General features: G+C 48.2%; 2 protein-coding genes across 2 annotated transcripts in view; one reads left to right on the top strand and one right to left on the bottom strand.

Annotated features, from left to right (window-relative positions):
* Positions 1–471: 471 nt before the first annotated feature.
* LOC122542030 (germ cell-specific gene 1-like protein) lies at positions 472–9903 on the top strand. The gene is made up of 5 exons (XM_043679320.1): positions 472–544; positions 2752–2799; positions 3521–3673; positions 5161–5272; positions 9452–9903. The coding sequence occupies exons 1-5, from the start codon at positions 472–474 to the stop codon at positions 9702–9704; spliced, it is 639 nt and encodes a 212-aa protein (XP_043535255.1). The 3' UTR covers positions 9705–9903.
* A 10825-nt stretch (positions 9904–20728) lies between these two features.
* Positions 20729–22438, bottom strand: part of fam234b (family with sequence similarity 234 member B) — a 52829-nt gene continuing 51119 nt past the window's right edge. The window contains exon 13 of the mRNA XM_043680000.1: positions 20729–21644. The gene's annotated coding sequence lies outside the window, so the exon portion shown is untranslated. The remainder of the gene's footprint in view (positions 21645–22438) is intronic.

Here is a 22438-nt window from a genome sequence, read left to right as displayed (position 1 = left end):
CTGCATCCAGACAGAGTGTACAGACTGGCACTGCGTCCAGACAGAGTGTACGGACTGGCACTGTGTCCAGGCAGAGTGTACGGACTGGCACTGCGTCCAGGCAGAGTGTACGGACTGGCACTGCGTCCAGACAGAGCGTACAAACTTGACTGGGTCTATACAGGGCCTACAGACTGGAACTGTCTGTCCCTCAACGATTCCCCTCAGTCAGAGGGAATGTTGATGAAAGGCTGGGATTTGAACACATGAACAATAGCTGGTATTTCAAAAGCACCCAGACCGCAGTGAAATCAAAGTCTCCTTTACTGGAGTAATCGCAACGCAGTCTGACCTACAGTGACAGGAGGTGATAGTTGTGCAGCTGACCAGAAGAAACTGGCTTTAAGGGTCACCTTAAAGGAGTGGGGTCTGCTGGGAGACAGTGGCAGGATGTCCCTGTTCTGTAAGTACAGGGACAGTCAGAAATCAGCGATGGTCAGAGCCCAGGAGCATCTGGGATGCAGAGATCTTGGACAGGATCGTGAGGCTGGATTAGCTTCGAGAGGTAGGGAGCAGGTGGAGGGGGAAAGGCCCAAGGGGAGGTGGAGACATGGATTTGAAATTGATATTCCAGAATTGCGGCTTGCTCAAAGGGGAGCCTGTGTAGGTGATAGTACCAGGGTGATGGGTGAAGGGATTTAGAACATAGATCAGAGAACTGTCCAGCACAGGACAGGCTCTCAATGTTGTGCTGAGTATTTATCTTAATCTAATATCTGGTGAGACTCCAGCTCAGCTTTGTGGAGGGTGCAATGAGGAATGCCCCCTCCCCAGTGGGGGGTGGTGTTTAAGCTCCACACAAACCCCATTCCAGCCCCCTCAGCAAACCCCTCGATTTCGTTCGCCCTCATTTACCCCTGCTGCTCCCCCTAGTGTTCACACGATTCGACGGTATTTATCTTGCGTGAGGAATGGAAGAAAAGTAGGTTATTTGAAAGCAGGAAGATTAATCACCGGGTCACACAGTTCAAAGCAGAGATTACAGGAGTGTAGATTGGAAATGAAAGCAAAAAGAAAATAATGCTGCAAACCCACATCCGACTGGAGGAAGGTTGAGACTTTAATCTCATCACGAACACTAGCCGAGAAATTAGATTACATTACAGTGTGGAAACAGGCCCTTCGGCCCAACAAGTCCACACTGACCCACCGAAGCGCAACCCACCCATACCCCTACATTTACCCCTTACCTAACACTATGGGCAATTTAACATGGCCAATTCACCTGACCTGCACATCTTTGGACTGTGGGAGGAAGCCGGAGCACCCGGAGGAAACCCACGCAGACACGGGGAGAATGTGCAAACTCCACACAGTCAGTCGCCTGAGGCAGGAATTGAACCCGGGTCTCTGGCGCTGTGAGGCAGCAGTGCTAACCACTGTGCCACCGTGCCGCCCACCATGACGTAGGGACTGAGTGGGCCAATACTGGTCGATGCTCCAGCCTCCGCATTTTACCAGGATCTTGCCAGGTTTGGAGGGAAGGTCTTACAAGGAAAAGCTGAGGGACTTGAGGCTGCTTTTGTTAGAGAGAAGACGGTTGAGAGGTGACTTAATAGAGACATATAAGATAATCAGAGGGTTAGATAGGGTGGACAGGGAGAGCCTTTTTCCTCAGATGGTGATGGCTAGCACGAGGGGGCATAGCTTTAAATTGAGGGGTGATAGATATAGGACAGATGTCAGAGGTAGCTTCTTCACTCAGAGAGTAGTCGGGGTGTGGATGCATTGCCTCCAACAGTAGTAGACTCATCAACTTTAAGGGCATTTAAATGGTCATTGGATAGGCATATGAATGAAAATGGATTAGTGTAGGTTAGATGGGCTTCAGATTGGTTCCTCAGGTCAGCGCAACATCGAGGGCCGAAGGGCCTGTACAGCGCTTTTGGAAGTTTATAATATCATGAGAGGTAGAGATAAGATGAAAGACAGTTATCTTTTCCCTCGGGTGGGGGATTTCAAAACTAGGGGCACTCACTAAGGTGAGAGAAGAAAGATTTCAAAAAAACATAAGGGGCAACTTTGTTTTTTACACAAGAGAGTGGTTCGTGTGTGGAGTGAACTTCCAAAGGAAATGGTGGATGTGAGTAGAGTTACGACGTTTAAAAGATGTTTCGACAGGTTCATGAATAGGAAAGGTTTGGAGTGATATGGGCCAAGTGTAGGCAGGCACAACTCGTTTAGTTTGGGATTCTGGTTGGCCTGGATGGACTAGTTGGACCGAAGGGTCTGTTTCCGTGCAGTATGACCCTAAGACTCTAATATTGCCAGCACCATCCATGAACTTGCACCTTTCTCTCAGGTCTCTCCTCCTGCGTCCCTCACCGTCTTTGAACCCTCTTCTCTCTGAGACCCAATCCTTGCCCTTCAATCCTTTATGTTCCTTCATTCATTCCTGGGATCGTACCAGCCATCTCTAATCGTCCCTTGAACTGATTGTCTCTCTAAAACCATGTCAGAGGGGCTGTTAGGAGTTCATCCCATTGGCGTGGGTCAGGGGTCACATGTAGGGTAAGGATGGGGGTTGGTCTCCTTCCTGAAAGGGCATTAGTGGGCATCAAGGGGCTTTTAATCCTTGTTGCCATGGTTACCATCACTGAGGTAGCTTCTGAAATCCCAATTTATTAAACTCTGGCCACCACCATGATAGGGTTTGAACCCACGTCCTAAAGTGAATATGTAAATGCAGTAACTGCCTGTTCTTTTCCTCAGGGGAAAGGTGCCGGAGTTTCATTGATTTGGCCCCTGTCACTCAGCAAGGTAAGAGGGGGCAGGTCACTGGGATCTAGTGGAGGATGGATCAGGGGGGGGGGGGATGGGGAGGGATAGGCAGGAGGGAGGATAGCTTGGGAGGGAGAGTGAGAGCTGAGGGTTGGGTGAGGAGGGAAGGCAAGGGGCTGGGGGCGTGGGGAGAATTATTCATCGTGGGTTCAGTCTGAAATCAAGCATTCAACACAAAAAGCTGCAAAAGATCAATTTGTGAATGAACATAAATCTCTTTGAGATTAAAGACGCACTGTGTCGATGTTACAGTCTTCTTGTGAAGTGAGACATGTACATTTCTCGTTTTAAATAAGGACGAATTTTTAATCATGGGTTATTAGGGAAAAGCAGGTCTCATTGCACGATGGGCCGAATGGCCCACTCCTGCTCTAGTTTGGTCATATCGCTGTCAGGCCTGGTCTCTCTGGTCTCTACCTCGGCCTAGTGTGTGCTGTCATGCCTGTCTCCTGTCTTTCTCACATGTTATTTGTCTCCTCTCTCATCTTGTTATTTGTGAGTCATTTCATATTCCTGTCTGTCTGAGTCTATTCTCTAGTTCATCTGATCTTTCTGTCTGCCATTTCTCATTAGTTTGTCTCGTCTGTCACTTGTCTCTTGAATGTGCACTGGGTCTCATATTGGGACTGATGCTGACTGACTCCCTAATCCACACTCTCTCTGACTCTGTGTCTCTGTCTCTCTCTGTGCTATTTACCAGGTATCCTGTGGCTCTCATTGGTCTCTGAGGTTCTCCATGTTGGCCTGCTCTCCTTCAGTTTCCTGCTGATGGGGTTAGACTTCTGTTTATCTGGCAACCCTACCTGTGGCCTCAAACTCAACGCGTTTGCAGCCATTTTCTCTGTTTTATCGGGTAAGGAAGTGTCAAAACTTATCAGAGCGTCCACAGGATTAGATACTGAGTAAAGCTCCATCTACACTGTCCCCCATCAAATACTCCCAGGACAGGGATAGAATGGGTTAGATACTGAGTAAAGCTCCTTCCACACTGCATTCCACACCGCCCCATCAAACACTCCCAGGACACCACTGTCATAGATTAGACACTGAGTAAAGCTTTCCCTACCATTTTAAACTGAAAGTGAAGCCTCCTCTGCACTGTTCCCACCAAACACTCCCTTGACAGGGACAGCACGGAGTTAGATACAGAGTAAAGCTCCCTCTACACTGTCCCCCATCAAATACTCCCAGGACAGGGTCAGCACGGGGTTAGATACAAAGTAAAGCTCCCTCTACACTGTCCCCATCAAACACTCCCAGGACAGGGACAGCATGGGGTTAGATACAGAGTAAAGCTCACTGCACCGTCCCCCATCAAACACTCCCTGGACAGGGACAGCATGTGGTTCGATATAGAGTAAAGCTCCCACTACACCATCCCTCATCAAACACTCCCTGGACAGGGGAAAATTACTTGTAATTTCAAAAATATACTTTAGTCATATCCTTGGATAGAATTGAATTGTTGTAGTGACTATGTATGTATAAAGCGTACAATTCTGTAAATACAGGCACAGCATTGTCAATACTGACAGAACTAGTACATAAATGTGGTGTTTATGTTCATGCTGGAGTCTGGAAAGGTGAATGCCTGCATTCCTAAACAGCAATGTGTGCACAGTGTGTTAGTTACTGCTCCTCGGGGCTGTGTGACTGCCTGTGTGTGAAACTGTGATGCTGGGTGACTGTGTATGTTAGTGAATGCCAGTGTGAATGTCACTGTGTGAGCACCTGCAAATATGTGTGTTAATGTGTGACAATATGCACAAGTCATCTTTTTATGTCAGTGTGCGAGAATGTATGTGTTGGTGTATGTCTCTGTGAGGGTCTCAGTGGTGTGTGAGAGTGTGTCAGTAAGAATGTGTCAATGAAAATCTGTCTGTGTGTGTGTCAATGAGAGTATGTCAGTGTATGTTAGAATGTGTCAGTGAGTGTGTCAGAGTGTCAGTGAGATTCTGTCAGTGAGTGTGTCAGTGTGTCAGTGAGTGTGTCAATGAGTGTCAGTGAGAATCTGTCTGAGTGTGTCAATGAGTGTGTCAGTGAGAATCTGAGTGTGTCAATGAAAGTGTATCAGTGAGATTCTGTCAGTGTCAGTGAGTGTGTCAATGAGTGTGTCAGTGAGAATCTGTCTGTGAGTGTGTCAATGAGAGTGTGTCAGTGTGTCAGTGAGATTCTGTCAGTGAGTGTGGTAAATGAAAGTGTGTCGGTGTGTCAGTGAGAATATGTCATTGTGTGTGTCAATGAGAGTGTGTCAGTGAGAATCTGTCTGTGAGTGTGTCAATGAGAGTGTGTCAGTGTGAGAGTGTGAGACTGAGAGAGATTCTATCCCTTTGCTCTCAGGGTTGCTCGGAATGGTCGCCCATATGATGTACTCGCAGGTTTTCCACGTGACAGCGAGTCAAGGGCCTGAGGACTGGAGACCCTATCACTGGGACTTTGGCTGGTCCTTCTAGTGAGTACCTCACTGTGGGGGGGTGGGGGAATGCCAACGTCTCGTTTGATTTGATGTGATTTATTGCTTCACATGTACAACACAAACGTGTTGTCTTGCATGCTCTACAGGCAAATTGTACCATACACAGTGCGTCAGGGTAACGGAACAGAGTGCAGGATACAGTGTCACAGCCACAGAAAGGGTATAGAGAGAGAGATCAGCATTAACATTTGAGAGGTCTGTTCAAACGTCTGCTAACAGCGGGGAAGAAACTGCTCTTGAATCTATTCAGACACATGTTCAAACTTTTATATCTTCTGCCTGATGGAAGAGGGTGGGAGAGAGTATAACCGGGGTGGGAGGGGTCTTTGATGATGTCGGCTGCTTTCCCGAAGCAGCGAGAAGTATAGATGGAGTCAATGGGGTGGAAGGCTGGTTTGGGTGATGGACTGGGTTGTGTTCATGATTCTCTGACGTTCCTTGCGATCCTGGGAAGAGCAGTCGCCAAACCATCCCCCCAGCCCAACCAAGGTGGGATGCATCCGGAAAGTGCAGCTATAATAATTGGTGAGAGTCTTTGTGGAGATGAGAGAGCTGGGTGAGTGGGAGGTGGTGACATTTTTGGAGGAGCTGCAGGACGGGAGGCCGACCAGGGCAGCATCGAAATATAAAGATGACTCTTTATAACTGAAAGTTTTCTAGTATTTTCCATGTGACGTGATACCTCACTGAACTGCAGATACAGGGCTAACACCCTTTCCCAAAACATCAAAGCGCCTAATAAACAAGGACAAAATGAAGATGACAATAAAGGCCACCCTGTTCCCAAAGTCATGGAGATGTACAGCACGGAAACAGACCCTTCAGTCCAAACCGTCCACGCTGACCAGATATCCCAACCCAATCTAGTCCCACCTGCCAGCACCCGGCCCATATCCCTCCAAACCCTTCCTATTCATATACCCATCCAAATGCCTCTTAAATGTTGGATGATGTCGGCTGCTTTCCCGAAGCAGCGAGAAGTATAGATGGAGTCAATGGGGTGGAAGGCTGGTTTGGGTGATGGACTGGGTTGTGTTCATGACTCTCTGACGTTTCTTGCGATCCTGGGAAGAGTAGTTGCCAAACCCCCCCCCCCCCAAGGTGGGATACATCCAGATAGGGTGCTTTCTGCAGTGAACCTATAAAAAGTGGTCAGGGTCCTTGTGGACATGCCGAATCTCCTTAGCCTCCTGAGGAAGTGGAGACGTTGTTGTGCTTTCCTGACCGTTGTGTCAGCGTGGGTGGACCAGGACGGATTGTTGGTGATCGTCACTCCCAGGAATGTGGTGTTGTCCACCATCTCCAGCTCAGCACCATTGACACAGAGGGGCATGCCTTCCACTCTGCTTGCTGAAGTCGATGACCAGCTCCTTTACTGTGCTAACATCGAGGGAGAGATTGCTGTCTTTACACCACACGTCTAAGAACATGATCTCTTTTCTGTGTTCTGTCCCATAATTGTTTGAGATCCAACCTATAACAGTGGTGTCATCAGCAAATTTGTTAATGGGGTTGGCGTGGAAACTGGCCACACAGTCATGAGTGTGTAAGGAGTAGGTTAAGGGGCTAAGTATGTGGCTTTGTGGGGCACTGGTGTTGTGGATTATGCTGGAGGAGGTACTGTTGCTTATCCTCACTGATTGCAGCCTACAAGTTAGGAAGTCGAGGATTTGGTTGCAGAGCGGGGAGCAGAGTCCTTGGTCACAGAGAGTAGAGGTGGGTCTGGTTGGAATTATGATGTTGAAGGTGGAGCTGTAGTCAATATGTAGGAGCCTGATGTAGGTGTCCTTATTATCCAGATGTTCCAGGGATGAGTGTAGGGTCAGGGAGGTGTCTGTTGTGCCAGGAGGTGAATTGCGAAGGATTGAGGTAATCTGGGAGGCTGGAGTTAATGTGAGCCATGATTAACCTCTCACAGCACTTCATAACGCTGGAGGTCAGAGCCACTGGCCAGAGACATTGAGGCAAGGGAGTTTTGTTTGGCACTGGGTATGATGGTGGTCTTCTTGAAGGAGGTGGGAACCTCAGATCGTAGTAAGGAGAGGTTAAAGATGTCTGCAGAGGTCCCACCATCTTTGAGCATTGCTGTATAACCATCAGAGATGCCTACTGCTCCATCCTCCGTCTGCATTTTGGAGATCACCCTCTGTGCTCCTCACCCCGGTCTACAAGCAGAAAGTGAAGCGTGGGGACCCTCAGTACAGAAGGTCATGCAGGGTTGGTCTGAGGCAAAGGAACAGTTTCTGCAGGACTGCTTCGAGTCTGTGGACCGGTCCATATTCAAGACCTCAGTGGCCAACCTCTGCCTCACAGGATCTGAATACACGACCGGGCAGTCCATCCAAGCCAGTCACTTTCCGTGGGCTCACTTTTAAGAAGGCCAGCCTGACGTCAGCAGTGGTGACCATGGGTACAGATACACCCGAGGCTGATGGGATAGGTGACATCGTTTCAATGACCTCCTGTTCAGAGCGAGTGTAGAATGCATTGAGCTCGGTGGGTCGGGATGTTCTGTTACCCACGATTCTGTTCAGCTTCGCTTTGTAGCCCGTTATGTCATGTAAGCTTCACCATAAACAATGGGTGTCCGTGTGGTTAGTCTGGGTCTCAAGCTTAGTTTGCTGTTGCCTCTTGGCATCTCTGGTGGATTTCCTGTATAGGTCAGGGTCACCCGACTTGAATGGCTCAGACCTGGACTCCAATGGGAAGTGGGTCTCCATGGTTTTCGATTGGGGATCATTCGGATTAACGTCTTCAGCACATAGTCCTCTACATACTGAAGTCTATAACAGTAGTGACGTACTCGTTTAGGTTGGCTGCTGAGTTCTTACATATGGCCAAGTCACTGACTCGAAGCAGTTCTGTAGAAATTGTTCCATTGCCTCAGACCAACACTGCATCACCTTCTGCACTGAGGGTTTTCACGCTTCACTTTCTGCTTGTAGGCCGGGTGAGGAGCACAGAGGGTGATCTGATAGTCCAAAGTACAGATGGGGGTAATGGAATGGTTGACACTTCTGATGGTTGTGTAGCAACGGTCAACCATGTTCAGGCCGCTGGTGGGACAAGTGATGTGTTAATGGTAATGCATTCCTGAGGTTGGCCTGGTTGGAGCTACGATAAACAAGGCCTCGGAATATTCAGTCTCAAGGCTTCATCACGAGCCCTCTTCACTTTCGCGTGGGGTGGGACGTAGACTGCTGTCAGGGTGGGGGAGATGAACGCACACATCATAGGGTCATAGGGACGGCACTTTACCATGAGATGTTCCGGGGAAGCATTAACCTGCCTGGATCGCCATGCCTGAGCACCAGGAGGTGTTGGTCGAGAGGTAGGCCCCACCCTCCCTTGCTTGACGACACCAGGTGGGAACGTTTGGAGAACTGGGAAACCCTCAGGGTGTGAGGTACACTGAGGTGCAACAGGAGTGAGCCATGTCTCTGTAAAACCCGAGTACACAGCATTCCCCTCTGGAAGGTGAGTCTCGCTTTAAGTTCATCCATTTTGTTCTCAATGGTCTGGATGTTTGCCAGGAGTATTCTGGGGAGGGGGTCCTTGAAACCCTGAAGTTTCAGTCTCACCGGACGTCCAGTGTCTCTCCCACATTTCCTGGGTAGGTGGCTGCTCCTAATCAATCCCGGGTATCGGTGAGGGATGTCTGCTGCGCCACGTGGGCACTCCCGATAGAGTCCTGAGCACCAGTCGCGGCTTTGAGCGTTCTTAGGGATTGGGAGGGGGTAGGGGGAGGTGGTGCAGTGGGCCTTACGGTCAGTTTGGCCAGGCCTCCTCAATGTCAGGTCACAATGTTCCTGGTTCCACCGCTGGTCAGGTCTTGGTTCCGGGGTTCCACAAGCTTGGGCCTGTGACAGGCCGGAAGGCCTCTGGCCTTGTACCTCCAGCATCAACAAGGTAAGTAGATGCGATCAATGGGGTGCTGGGCACTAGCCTAATTCACAAGCACTCTTGGGCAGGGTCATGTGGCTGTTGGGGCTCCTTAGTGTCGGGTCACTGTGAGGTTGGGTTTTATTCCCGTGCTGGCCAGGCCTCAGTTTTCTCTGAGGTGGTCCAGGGAGCCAGGCCCTTGTCGGGCCTTGTTGTCTGTTTCTGGTGACCGCTCACTCTCTGTCCTGCCCCTAACCTTCTGCTGTTTTCTAGCTTCGCTTGGGCTTCCTTCACCTTCTGCATGGCCTCCTCAGTCACTGCTCTGAACAGCTACACCAAGACAATCCTCGAGTTTAACCAGCTGCAGAAAATCTGCCGGCGCTATTCGGAGCGGGGGCTGGATTCTCTCCCGGGACGGTCCTGTAGCTCAGTCCAAACCTTTCCCGATCCGGTTCGCGGCCTCCTGACCTGCAGGCCACCAGCAGATGAACTCGACACCGCGTCCCTTGGTGATGAATGTTGTTAACTCCAGGAAGACAGACTGTGTCTGCCTCATTCCTCTTCATCGATATGATCCCTTTCCAATATTGTCAACGTAAAAGCTTTCCCCAATAAAGAAACTGAGCTGTGGTCAGATTGAGCCCCTTCCTGGAGGTTGGTGTTTGGAAATCAGTTTCTTTCCCAGTCACTGAGTGGGACTGTCAGCAGGAACCAGCTACAATGTGAGCGACCACACCATCAGCCAATAGGGCTGCACGGTGGCTCAGTGGTTAGCACTGCGGCCTCACAACGCCTGGGTTCGATCCCAGCCTCGGGCGACTCTCTGTGTGGAGTTTGTACATTCTCCCCGTGTCTGTGTGGGTTTCCTCCCACAGTCCAAAGATGTGCAGGTTAGATGGATTAACCACGCTAAGCGTGGGATTATGGGGATAGATTGAGGGGCAAAAAGAGTGACGCTGGAAGAGGAACAGGAGATTTGACGTTTTGAGCATAAGCTCTTCATCAGGAACATTCCTGATGCTTGAATCGTCGACTCTCCTGCTCCTCGGATGCTGCCTGACCCGCTGTGCTTTTCCAGCACCATACACTTTGACTCTGATCTCCACTATCTGCAGTCCTCACTTTCTCCCTAATTGGTCGGGGGGCTTGTAGGTAGGTTGCTCTTTAAAGGGTCGGCGCAGACCCAATGGGCTGAATGACCTCTGCCTGCATTCTAGGTGTGAGGAAAGTTCCTTACACAGAGGGTGGGCGGTGCCTGGAACGTGCTCATCTGGGAGGTGGGAGAAGCTGATCCAATAGCAATGTTTAACAGTCACTTGGACCAGCAGGGAATATACAGGTATGGACCATGTGCAGGCAGGTGGGGGTTAGTTTAGAATGGCATCATGGTCAGCACAGACATAGTGGGCCGAAGGGCCTGGTCTTGTGCTGTACTGTTCTGTGAGTACATAAACACATTAGGTGTGAGGGGTGGGGGGGTGGGAACGGTACAGAGTGTGTGGGAGGACAGGCCTGTAATCTGTGCCAGAATAATCCCGTATTTCCTCAAACAGTCTCGGAAAAGGCTGGGTCATGTGCGTGACACCGAGGTGAGGAAGTGTTTCGGTTCTCCAAGGTTAGAAACTGAAAAGGCTTCGGGGAAGAGTGTTTGAGAGAGAGAAAGGCAAGGTGCTGGAACAGAGAAGGAAGTCAGACTAAGAGAGAGAGAGAGCACGACAGAGGAGCTGTTCAGGGAAAAGTGGTGAATGAGAAATTGGCAAAGCAAGGGATGAAAGATTCAGGGAGGGAACATAGAAGTTATTTGAGATGTAGGAGCAGAATTAGGCCATTAGGCCCATTGAGTCTGTTCCATCGTTCGATCGTGGCTGACGTTTCTCAACTCCATTCTCCTGCCTTCATCCCCTTACTAATCAAGAAGCTACCTATCTCCATCTTAAAGACACTCAATGACTCGGCCTCCGCAGCCCTCTGCTTGTGGCTCCTCTGAGGTTAGTGAGGGACTGGCTGTTGGAAAAAGCTGACGATTTTATTCTGGGGCCCGGGTCCCCAGCTAGCACACTCAGGAACAAAGAGGGCAGTTTGAATCAAACAGCCCATTGTCACCTGAAAGTACAAGCCACCAGCCAGCTCGCTCCTCCCAGCTCACCCCCCTGTCCCATCAAAGGACTTTCTCACAGCTGCCCAGTGACGGAGAGGATGCAGGAACAAGGTGGTCTATTCTCTTCCAAGATCAAAATGACGAGTGAGAGCTAGGGACGGCCACGTGACAGATCAAACTGGGGTTTCTGATAGCATCACAAAAGGAGCCCAACTGATGTTGTCAGGGTTGAGCTATAGGGAGAGGTTGAATAGTCTGGGGCTGTTTTCCCTGGAGCATCAGAGGCTGAGGGGTGACCTTATAGAGATTTATAAAATCATGAGGCGCATGAATAGGATAAATAGACAAAGACTTTTCCCTGGGGTAGGGGAGTCCAGAATTAGAGGGCACGGGTTTAGGGTGAGAGGGGAAAGATATAAAAGAGACCTACTTTTTCACTCAGAGGATGGTACATGTATGGAGTGAGCTGCCAGAAGAAGTGGTGGAGGCTGGTACAATTAAAAGGCATCTGGATGGGTCTATGAATAGATTAGATTACTTACAGTGTGGAAACAGGCCCTTCGGCCCAACAAGTCCACACAAACCCTCTGAAGAGCAACCCATCCAGACCCATTCCCCTACATTTACCCCTGACTAATCCACCTAACACTACAGGTAATTTAGCATGGCCAATCCACCCTAACTTGCACATCTTCGGAAGATGGGAGGAAACCGGAGCACCCGGAGGAAACCCATTCAGACACGGGGAGAATGTGCAAACTCCACACAGACAGTCGCCTGAGGCGGGAATTGACCCTGGGTCCTGGTGCTGTGAGGCAGCAGTGCTAACCACTGAGCACCGTGCTGTCCACGGAATAGGAAGGGTTTGGAGGGATATGGGCCGGGCGCTGGCAAGTGGGATTAGATTGGGTTGGGATATCTGATCGGCATGGACGGGTTGGACCGAAGCTGTACATCTCTATGACTGTATAACTTGTCCCTGAGTGGAACAGTTAATATTTAAACAGATGCTGCACCATGGCTGGTCTATCTGAAACTAAAGAGGGGCCGATAGGACAGTGAAAGGACACAGGGACTAGTGCCATTGCTCCTGAATGAGGAACTAACAGCATTAAGGGGAAAAAAAAACTTGCATAACTATTCTTTCAAACAGTGAGCATGGCTATACTGGTCAAGTGGTCTTTCTGTTCTACAACCGATGTGTCAACCGCTACCTAGAGGGAAAAGCTGATCACGGTACAGGACAGATGGATTGGACTGAGATGAGGGAAATTTGAGCTGACTGAGAAGGGAGGGATGAGTATTTACTGTAATATATTGACTCGAAGGTAGCTGACAGAGGGTGGTGGTGGAGGGTTGTTTTTCAGACTGGAGGCCTGTGACCAGTGGAGTGCCTCAAGGATCGGTGCTGGGTCCTCTACTTTTTGTCATTTGTATGAATGAGTTGGATGTGAACATAGGAGGTTTGGTTAGTAAGTTTGTAGGTGACACTAAATTGGAGGTGCGGTGGATAGCGAAGAAGGTTACCTCATACAACGGATCTTGATCAGATGGGCCAATGGGCCAAGGAGTTTAATTTAGATAAATGCGAGGTGTTGCATTTTGGAAAAGCAAATCAAGGCAGGACTTATGCACTTAATGGTAAGGTCCTAGGGAGTGTTGCTGAACAAAGAGACCTTGGAGTGCAGGTAGATAGGATAGTGAAGAAGGCGTTTGGTATGCTTTCCTTTATTGGTCAGAGTATTGAGCACAGGAGTTGGGAGGTCATGTTGCAGCAGTACAGGACATTGGTTCGGCCACTGTTGGAATATTCCTCACTTGCATCTACCTATTGCCTTCCCACCTATCTTCCCAGTACCCTCCTATTTATCTCTCATGCCCCCCCCCCGATGAAGGGCTTATGCCTGAAACGTCAACTCTCCTGCTCCTCGGATGCTGCATACGTCACACTGTAATTACACCCTCTCACCACTTGTGGCACTAGAATGTCTCAGCTTGAACTGAGAAGAACAATGCTGTACCCCAGAAATTTCTGGAAAAAGTCATCTGGTCTGGCAGCATTGGTGGAAAGAAAACAGAATCAGTGTTTCAGTGCTGCAGAACTGTTCGAGGTGGCATACCTACTGAAGACTGGGAAGGGAAGGAAAGGGGAAGGGGAAGGGGAAGGGAGTCAATGAGGGGAGGAAGTGCAGCCCAGAGAGAAAGACAGAAAACAGCAGTTGGGCAGACTAAGGAATGGATGATGGTGAACCAGGCAGAAAGGAAAGCCGCTAATGGAGACCATTAGTGGACATGGGAGAAGATGATCAGACCCTAAAATTGTTGAACTCAATATTGAGTCCTGGAGGCTGTAGACTTCCCAAGTGGAAAGTGAGATACGGTTCTTCCAGCTTGTACCAAGCTCACTGCAGCAAGACTGAGACAGAGACATTGGCCAGGGAACAGGGTGGATGAAGTGGCAGGCAACAGGAAGCTCAGGGTCTTTTTTGCGGGCAGAGGTTAGGTATTCTGCAAAGCAGTCACCCGGTCTGCATTTCATTTCCCTAGTGTAGAGGAGACCACATTGTGAACAGCAAATACAGTGGAGTAGATTGAGTGAAGTGCAGGTAAAATGGCTGCTCCATCTGGAGTTTCCCAGTCGATCCTGTTGGTGTTGTGGGTGGGAAGAGAAGGGGGTGAGGATAGAGGTATGGGAGATAGCTAAGGGCTCTATGAACCACAGTGCTGAAGAATCTTTGGTTGAAGAACAAGGTGGATATTTCTGAGACTCTGCCACCCCCCAGTAGAAGTGGCCTCGACAGATGTGACAGAGACACAGAAACTGGGAGAATGGGATGAAGTCCTTGCAGGATGTGAGGATGTATATTCAAGGTAACTGTGGGAGCCGGTGGACTTGTATCAGTGGCCAACCAATCTCCAGAAATGGAAACAGAGATGGCGAGGAAGTGAAGGAAGGGGGTCAGAGATGGAGCAGGTGGAGGTGAGGGTAGGGTGGGAATTGGAAGCGAAATTGCTGAACTTTTCCAGTTCGGGAGGAGAGAGGGAAGCAGCACTGAGGATGTCATCGGTGGACCGGAGAAAAAGGTGTGGGTGGGGGCCGGAATTGGGACGGGAACAAGGAATGTTCCACATACTCCATGAAGAGATAAACAGTATTGGGGCCCATGCGGGTACCCTTTGACCTGAAGAAAGTGAGAGGAGTTAAAGGAGAAGTTTGGGATGAGGACGAGTTTGGCCAATGAGAGGAGGGTGGTGGTGGATGGGAATGGTTCAGGCCTTTCTCCCAGGAAGAACAGAGAACTCGGAGACCATCCTGATGGGGGATGGACGTAACAAGAGATTGCATGGCAATGGTAAAGGGAAGTCCACTGGTGCCCTCAAACTGAAATTCTGAAGGGGACATAAAGCGTCAGAGAAATCGCGGATGTCAGTAGGAAGGGATGGACAAGGGAATAAAAAATCATGTTGAGGAAGGAAGAGATGAGTTGCGTGGGGCAGAAACAATGGGTCTGCCCGGGCAGTCCTGTTTTTGGGTTCTGGAAGGAGGTAGAAGTGAGCTGAGCAGGACTGAGAGATCATGAGCTTGGAGGCAGTGGTGGGGGGAGATCACTGGATGGAATGACTGCTGGACACACAATATTCTGGTGTGAGATCATGGTCCAGAGGGAGATAGGTATGTGAGAGCTGGCGCTCAGCCTCTGCGATGGAGAGATCAGTACACCAGACTACAACAACGCCACCCTAGTCAGTGGATGTGAGAGCAAAGGGTGAAGTCAGTTCATGGAGAGATAAAAATCACACAACACCAGGTTATAGTCCAACAGGTTTAATTGGAAGCACACTAGCTTTTGGAGCGACGCTCCTTCATCAGGTGATTGTGGAGGGCTCGATCCTAACACAGAATTTATAGCAAAAATTGACAGTGTTATGTAACTGAAATTATACATTGAAAAATTGATTGTCTGTTAAGCCTTTCATTGTTAGAATACAGTGATAGATTCACTTCTTTCATGTGTAAATCACTTTCTTTAAAGTTGCATTCTCGGGTTAGCTGTTAACAATGGTGATAGCTAGACAATATGTTGAAGGTGTTAGCCCCCTGTGTTCTCTGTCTATGACCTGATGTTTAGATTGATTCTAATCTAAAAAGTGAGATAACAGAGTTTTACATAAATTCATGCAGTTTTTGAGCTCAGAGTTCTACATGAATGTATGCAGTTTTTGAGCAAAGTGCAATGTAACTCTGCAAGTACAAATTCACCACACAAAATATATGGGTCTTTGTCTGTGTGTGTGTGTCTGTCTGTCTGGGGTGGGGGTTGTGAGTGTGAGAAAGTGTGTGTGTGTAGTGAGTGCAGAGTGTCTTAAGTCTGTGAGGGGGTGCATGTGTGAGTGTGTCTATAAGGCTGTGTGTGGGTGTCTGTGTGCATGTCTGTGTGTACCTGTGTCTGTGTGTATGTGAGTGTGTGTGTGTGTAGGAATATCTGTGTGTGTGTGTAGTGCAATGGTGATCACCTGATGGGGAGAGGACTCCTGTCCAAAGAAAGGGACGCGGGGGATGAAGGTGATGGACAACTTTAACGGCATGCCCTGCCCAAAATGCATCAAGGTGGGGATGCAGAGGAATTAAAATGGAGACCTTTGCTGAGTGCAGGACATTCAGCATCGGAGAGCAGAAAGTCAGTAGGGGATAGTACATAACTGACAGGAGATGGTTTGGGAGAAGGGTAGGGTCAGAGGAAAGGGGTGGGGAGGAAGGTTTCAGTGGGGGGTGCGTTAGTATTTCTGAGTTGTTGCAGCTTGCATTCCTCAATGCCTGAAAGGAAGAGAAAATTGATAATAGGAGCTGAGGGAGCAGTACAGCTCTGAGCCAGAGTGAGGCGATGTTGATGGAGAGAGAGAGAGAAAGAGGTAGGGAATATGCATATGGCACTGAGTGTGGATCACAGCATGTGGTTAGAACAACTGTCTGAGGAACACTGTACATCAGAGAGATACCGGCGATCCTGGGTGGATTCAGAACACAAAGGAAGAAACTTCAGTCAGAATCCACACGGGGTGAGCCCGAGCCAGAGGCAGAGAGTTTTGGCAAACACCTTGTCAAACACCAGGGGTGAAAACAAAAGTAATGATGATGATGAAAAAGAAAGATTAAGACAGAAATCCTGTTGGCAAGAGGAGCAGAATGTCTTCAAGGTGGGCACACCTGGGAGAGATGTGGCATTGCTTGGTGTTCTTTGTTTAAGTGAAAAGACCTGCTGATTATGGAAATCTGAAACAAAAATAGACATTGCTGCACAAACCCAGCAGGTCCGTGGAGAGAAAGCAGAGTTAACGCTTCGGGTCCAGTGACCCTCCTTCTGAACTGACTGTTGCTGGTATTTTCACTGAAGACCAGGGCTTTCTTGAGCATTCCATGTTCCAGTCCTATCCCGCACAACCCTTTCTCCAGTACATTAATGACATCAACGCTGCTGCCTCCTCATCTCAACTGGAATTAGAATGATATTGCTTCCAATTTTCAGCCTTCCCTCCGGTCCAGCTCTGATCCCCCCTTTCCCTCCTCGACGTCTGTTTCCATTCCTGGAGAGAGGCTGGCCACCAATATCCACTGCAAGCAGCGCGGTGGCTCAGTGGTCAGCACTACTGCCTCACAGCACCAGGGTCCCAGGTTCGATTGCAGCCTCGGGTGACTGACTGTCTGTGTGGAGTTTGCACATTCTCCTCGTGTCTGCGTGAGTTTCCTCCGGGTGCTCCAGTTTCCTCCCACAGTCCAAAGATGTGTAGGCCAGGTGAATTGGCTGTGCTAAATTGCCCACAGTGTTAGGTGCATTAATCAGAGGGAAGTGGGTCTGGGTGGGTTACTCTTTGGAGGACTGGTTGGGCCAAAGGGCCTGTTTCCACTCTGTAGGGAATCGAATCTAAGTCCACCGACTCCCAGTTACCTTGATGATACATCCTCACACCCTACTTCCAGTAAGAATTCCATTCCATTCTCTCAGTCTGTCCAGAAATGTTCACCTTCTTCCTCAACCGATGGTTCCTTGGTACCGTTGTTGACAGGGCCCAATCTTCCACCCTCATCCCTACTTTTCCCTCCCATAACAGCGAAAGAGTCCCCCTTGACCTCACCTACCATCCCATCAGCATCCACATCCAAAAGGATCATAACCATCATTTCCACCACCTCCAATGGGATATGTTATGAAGGTGTATATTGTATCTTTAAGAGAGAGGGGGGGGAAGCTGGCAAGGACTGACTGAAAGCACCGAGTGAGTTAAACAACTTAAAAATGTAACATTTGGTTGAAACAAATAGCTGGAGTTGTGTTGCCATGGAACAAAAACAAGTTCAAATTCGGCCAGTTTAAATTATGCCCCAGATACCAAAATCCAATTGAATTTGAATTTCACTGTTTGGGATGACATCAAACCAATGAAATGATCCGATATTTTGGGGTATAAAATGGGACATTTTGAGCAGTTAAGGGAAGAACTGTCAAGCACCAACAAGTACAGACTGCTAGCCGACTAACTCTCTGAAAGGTACCTGTCCATAAGAAGTTTGTGCAGCAGGACATCGAAGCTGACCTAGTGAAAAATCTACAAAGCTGACTGCTTTTGAAACGTGATTTTTTTTTTAGTAAATCTTTTTTAAAAATTGGGCCAATATTTTAGAGTGGAGGTAAAGGATAGGTTTAAGAAAGGAGCTGTAAATAGTGGTTCTAATGTTCTCCGTTGAACTTGAAAAATAAAATTATTTATTTTTACTTTAAATAGTGAAATCTGGGATAGTTCTTTTCCCCTCAAAATTTAACAGATTATGGCACGATGTGAGCTTCCCTTTGTGTCGGGTTTAAATTAGAAGGGGTTAGCCTGTGTTGTAACAGAAGACACAACTAGATACATATTCCCTTCCCTTGTGCGCCTTCCACAGGGATCATTCTCTCCGGGACATCCACTCCTCTTCCTCACACTCCCACAGCACCTTCCCATGCAATCACAGATGGTGTAACACTTCCTCTTCACAATCCAATGCCCCAGACGCACCATCCTGGTGAAGCAACCATTTACCTACACTTCACTCAATCTAGTCCCACTGTAATCACTGCTCAAAATGTAGTCTCTTTGCACTAGGGCGACGAAATACAGACTTGGACAACTGCTTTTTGCAGAATACCGATGTTCTGTCTGGAAAAATGAACTAGAGCTTCCTGTTGCCTGCCACTTCAATAGTCCACCCTGTTCCCTGGCCAACATCTCTGTCTCAGTGCTCCAGCAAAGTTCAGCACAAGCTGGAAGAACAACACCTCATTTTCTGCTTGGGAACCCTGAAGCTTTCTGGACTTAATATCAACTTGAAGAATTTTCTGGCCTGAGCACCTTCTCCCATGTCCTTTACCAACCCCCACACACTTGGCCTTCACATCACATGGGCAGCTTTCAGCACAGCTAACCCATTTTCTCTCACTGATGATCCCCCATTAGCAGCTGTTCTTTTTGCCTGTATTAAAACTATTAATAAAAAAATCCAGGAGACGACATCGCAGTGAATGGCATTTTACTTCTGTACCTGATACTTTTATATCAAGCATAGCACACGGAAATACGGAGACAGCAGATGGAATTCTGAATTTACAGACCATTCTTGCTGATAGATGATCAAAAGCGCAGACACTTAGAGCTCACACGCAGAGTGCATTTCCCCATATACCACTGATTAGAAGGACAGCACCCTCTCCACCATTCCCACCTGGTAAAACACTCAGACTCAAAGCTTTAACTCTGTTTCTCTCTCCACAGATGCTGTCAGAACTACTGAGTGTCTCCAGCATCCTCAGTATGTTGCCCTTATCACACTGTTGTCTCTTGCTGCACAGACTGGAGAATTTAACAAACAGCAACATCAGATTGCAAGGGGTCCCCAATTTATGAACTCTTGGGCTCACAAACGTGATTCCCATACAGGAGTGTAATTTTAAAGACACAGCATTGCGAATGGTTGCTTTATATTATACCCCAACTTGAACTGAACAGAATTAACTTTATTGTCACCTGTACTCACATAAGCACAGTGAGAAGTTTACAAGTCACCACTCATAGCACCACCAGGTACCTCGGTACAGATTCTTCAGTACAAGTTCTTAGGTTAAAAAAGGAAAAGCCCAGCATTTCAGATCGTAGTCATAAATTAGAAAGTAGAGAAATGGCCCTGACTCAGACCATACTGGGCTTCACCTCGAGCCCCGGAGGCCGCTCTGAAATCACCTCGAGACTGGAAGTCCATGCTGAGGTCACACTAGGCTGCGAGACCACCACGAGCCACTGGGAGACCACCATGCCAGGCTGGGAGACCAGCATCCAAACCAACGTGCGCACAGACTTCAGAACAGAATCCATTTGTAACCCAGGGTTTGAGTGTATAGTGCGAGTAATCAAAGGGACTTGGGTATGATTGGACAAGGATCACAGACAGTCAGCAAGAAATGAGGGAGGTCAGCGGCATCTTGGCTTTTATGTGGAGAGAATACTGTGGGCAGTTCTGGTTTCCACATTTACGAAAGAACACACTTGCACTGAATGTGGTAGAGTGGTCAGTTCACTAAATTGGTCCCTGGGCTGAGGAAATTGCCCGCGATGCTGGATCCACATTCTCTGGAGTTGAGCAGAATGAGAGCCACAGCTGACAACTGCAGAGGGTTGAGAGAAGGTAAACACACAGCGTGTTCTCCCTCATCAAGGCATTGGGAATGAAGAGGCACAGTCTTGGATTAAAGGTCTGATCATTTAGGACAGAGAGGAGAAATGATGACACTCAAAGACTGCGAACCTTTTATAATTCTCGATCCTAGTAGATTGTTGATGCTTCATTGTTGAATATGTTTAAAGTTTGGGATTGAAGAACTTTGGTCTCAATTTGGGAATTGAAGGGCGAGGGGAACAGGAGGGGAAGTGAAGTTGAAGCCCCAGTTCAGCCATATTGAACAATGGAACAGATTCAATTGGCCAAATGGTCTACTGGCACTCCGATTTCTTGTGTTTTGGGCAGGAACAGCCACAGACTGGAGTGAAATAATCTCAGCGTGGGTTCCAATGTTTTCAGAAAAGAGAAGGATGGGCATGGAAAATGTATATGAAGAAAGACAGGGACTGATGGGTTACTTAGAGAACAGGCTTAGGGTATGACAGAACAAGCACCTGCCCATGAACATTCTGTTGTAAAAATATATTAATTTCCGAACTGCCTTTGGGAGGGAGAGTGCACCACCAAATCAGTCCCGTGTTACATGCAGAGCTGTGTGTGCATGTGCGAGGTGAGAGAGTGAGAGACAGAGAAAAGAGAGAGAGGCAGGACTGTACTTTCTGACCCGCATGTCTGCATCAGGTACCCTATTGATGGTAAAAGGGTGACCCCTCCTGTAATTGACCCGTAGTCTGAAATAACCACAATGAAGAATTAAAGATCTGTTGATTTGGAAATACAGAAACAACCAGCATGAATTACAGAAGCAAAATGGCATCATAGTCATCTCAAGATTATGCCCTGGTGTCCTCTGAACCCTGAGGTGGCCCCACAGTTGACTCCATAAGTCAAAGGTCACGCTGCCCTCGTTTCTCAAGAAGGGGACCAGGTTGATGCCAAATTAAACACCGTAAATTCAGGTATCTTATATATTAAATTTGTTTAAATCACATAGAAACCATTTTAGGATATATCTATTTACAATCTAGGCCTACTTCAGCTCCTATATACAAATAAATCATTTACAAATCTTTTCTATAAGTTTAAGTTCACATTCAAGCTTTTTGACTGGTTCAGCGAAGACTATAATAAACTCTAATGATAAATAAGTTTAGATTGTAGCTACAATAAGACACAAGATTGCGCTAATCTAAAGTGCAATTACTACAGGCAACACTTGTAAACGTGTGTGCTTTAAAGAGGACTGTGTGGGAACGAATTGCCCATTCCTGCATCAAGGAGAGGCCTCATTTAAAGCTGGATCCTGGTGGATAACAGATAGACGTGACTGCTCACATGGAGATGGCTGAACTTAGCCAACTACACACTGGGGATGAACTGCCAGACGGTTGTAGCAAAGAGAAGGAACTGGATTCTTTTGAAATATTGTTCTGATTGAGCCAGTAACTAGTGGGAAAGCCCTGGCTAGGATTGTTGCCTTGGAGATCATTTTCAAGTCATTTTCCAGATCAAGTGAGGAGCTCCCGTGAGGATGTGAAGGGCGGGGAGGAGGATACAGGGACACTGCTGGAAGGGAGCATGGTGATTGGGATGTGACGTTCCTGCGGAAAGCAGTAAATGAGCTTCTGTTCCTTGCGTCACATCACGGTCGGTGTCTGTAGTGACTGCACAGAAATAACAAAACAACCCATCAGTGACCGCGCCTCTTCACCACAGAGAAGGAGGAAAGGAACAGCTGAAGGCATGGTCTGGTAAACAGTTTTGGAAACAAATTTCTCCTCACTGTAGGAAGCTCTATTATTGGGAATTCTCTACTCCAGAGAACTCCTACATTGGGGATACACAAGATGCAGGTTTGCTGGATATCCTGGCGCTTGGTGAACTGAAGGATGTGGGAATTGTGGGGGGCAGCCATGATTGTTCTGACCACCAGAGCCGGGTTGATGGCCAAATGGCTAACTCCACCTCCAGGCTTGTGTGCTATCGGCTGGACAGTTGGTCAGTTCACTGCTCTTACTAACGACATGCTATTAGTGAAGATGGAGGATTAGGCAGAACTATAGAGATTGGGATGGTGTTGATATTGGAGTGCATAGACCAGCAGAGTTCAATCGCAGAGCTTTGCTGGCAACTGGGGGTGAGGGGGGGAATCTTTCTTCTGGGGATAAGGGAACTCTAGGGAAGCAAAAAAAAATCAAATCAGCACACTCCTGGGCTGGTGTGCACGGGGGCACCAGACAGCTAACGAGGACCTGGCTCTTGCTCTGCAGAGTTACACATGACCCAGACATTTGTCAAGGGATGGTGGTATTTTTGAGCCAATGCCCATTGCACTGTCCACAGTTCAGGTGCTGGGTAACAACACTCCCTTAAACTTTTATTTTCATTCACCGGTAGGAGGAGGGGGGGGGCAGTGGTGGTGGTGAAGGAGGGCAGTGGAGGAGGTTTGCACTTCCTG

The sequence above is a fragment of the Chiloscyllium plagiosum genome, chromosome 39 (assembly GCF_004010195.1).
Source record: "Chiloscyllium plagiosum isolate BGI_BamShark_2017 chromosome 39, ASM401019v2, whole genome shotgun sequence".
Classification (NCBI taxonomy): domain Eukaryota; kingdom Metazoa; phylum Chordata; class Chondrichthyes; order Orectolobiformes; family Hemiscylliidae; genus Chiloscyllium; species Chiloscyllium plagiosum.
This window is presented reverse-complemented; position numbering and strand designations above follow the sequence as displayed.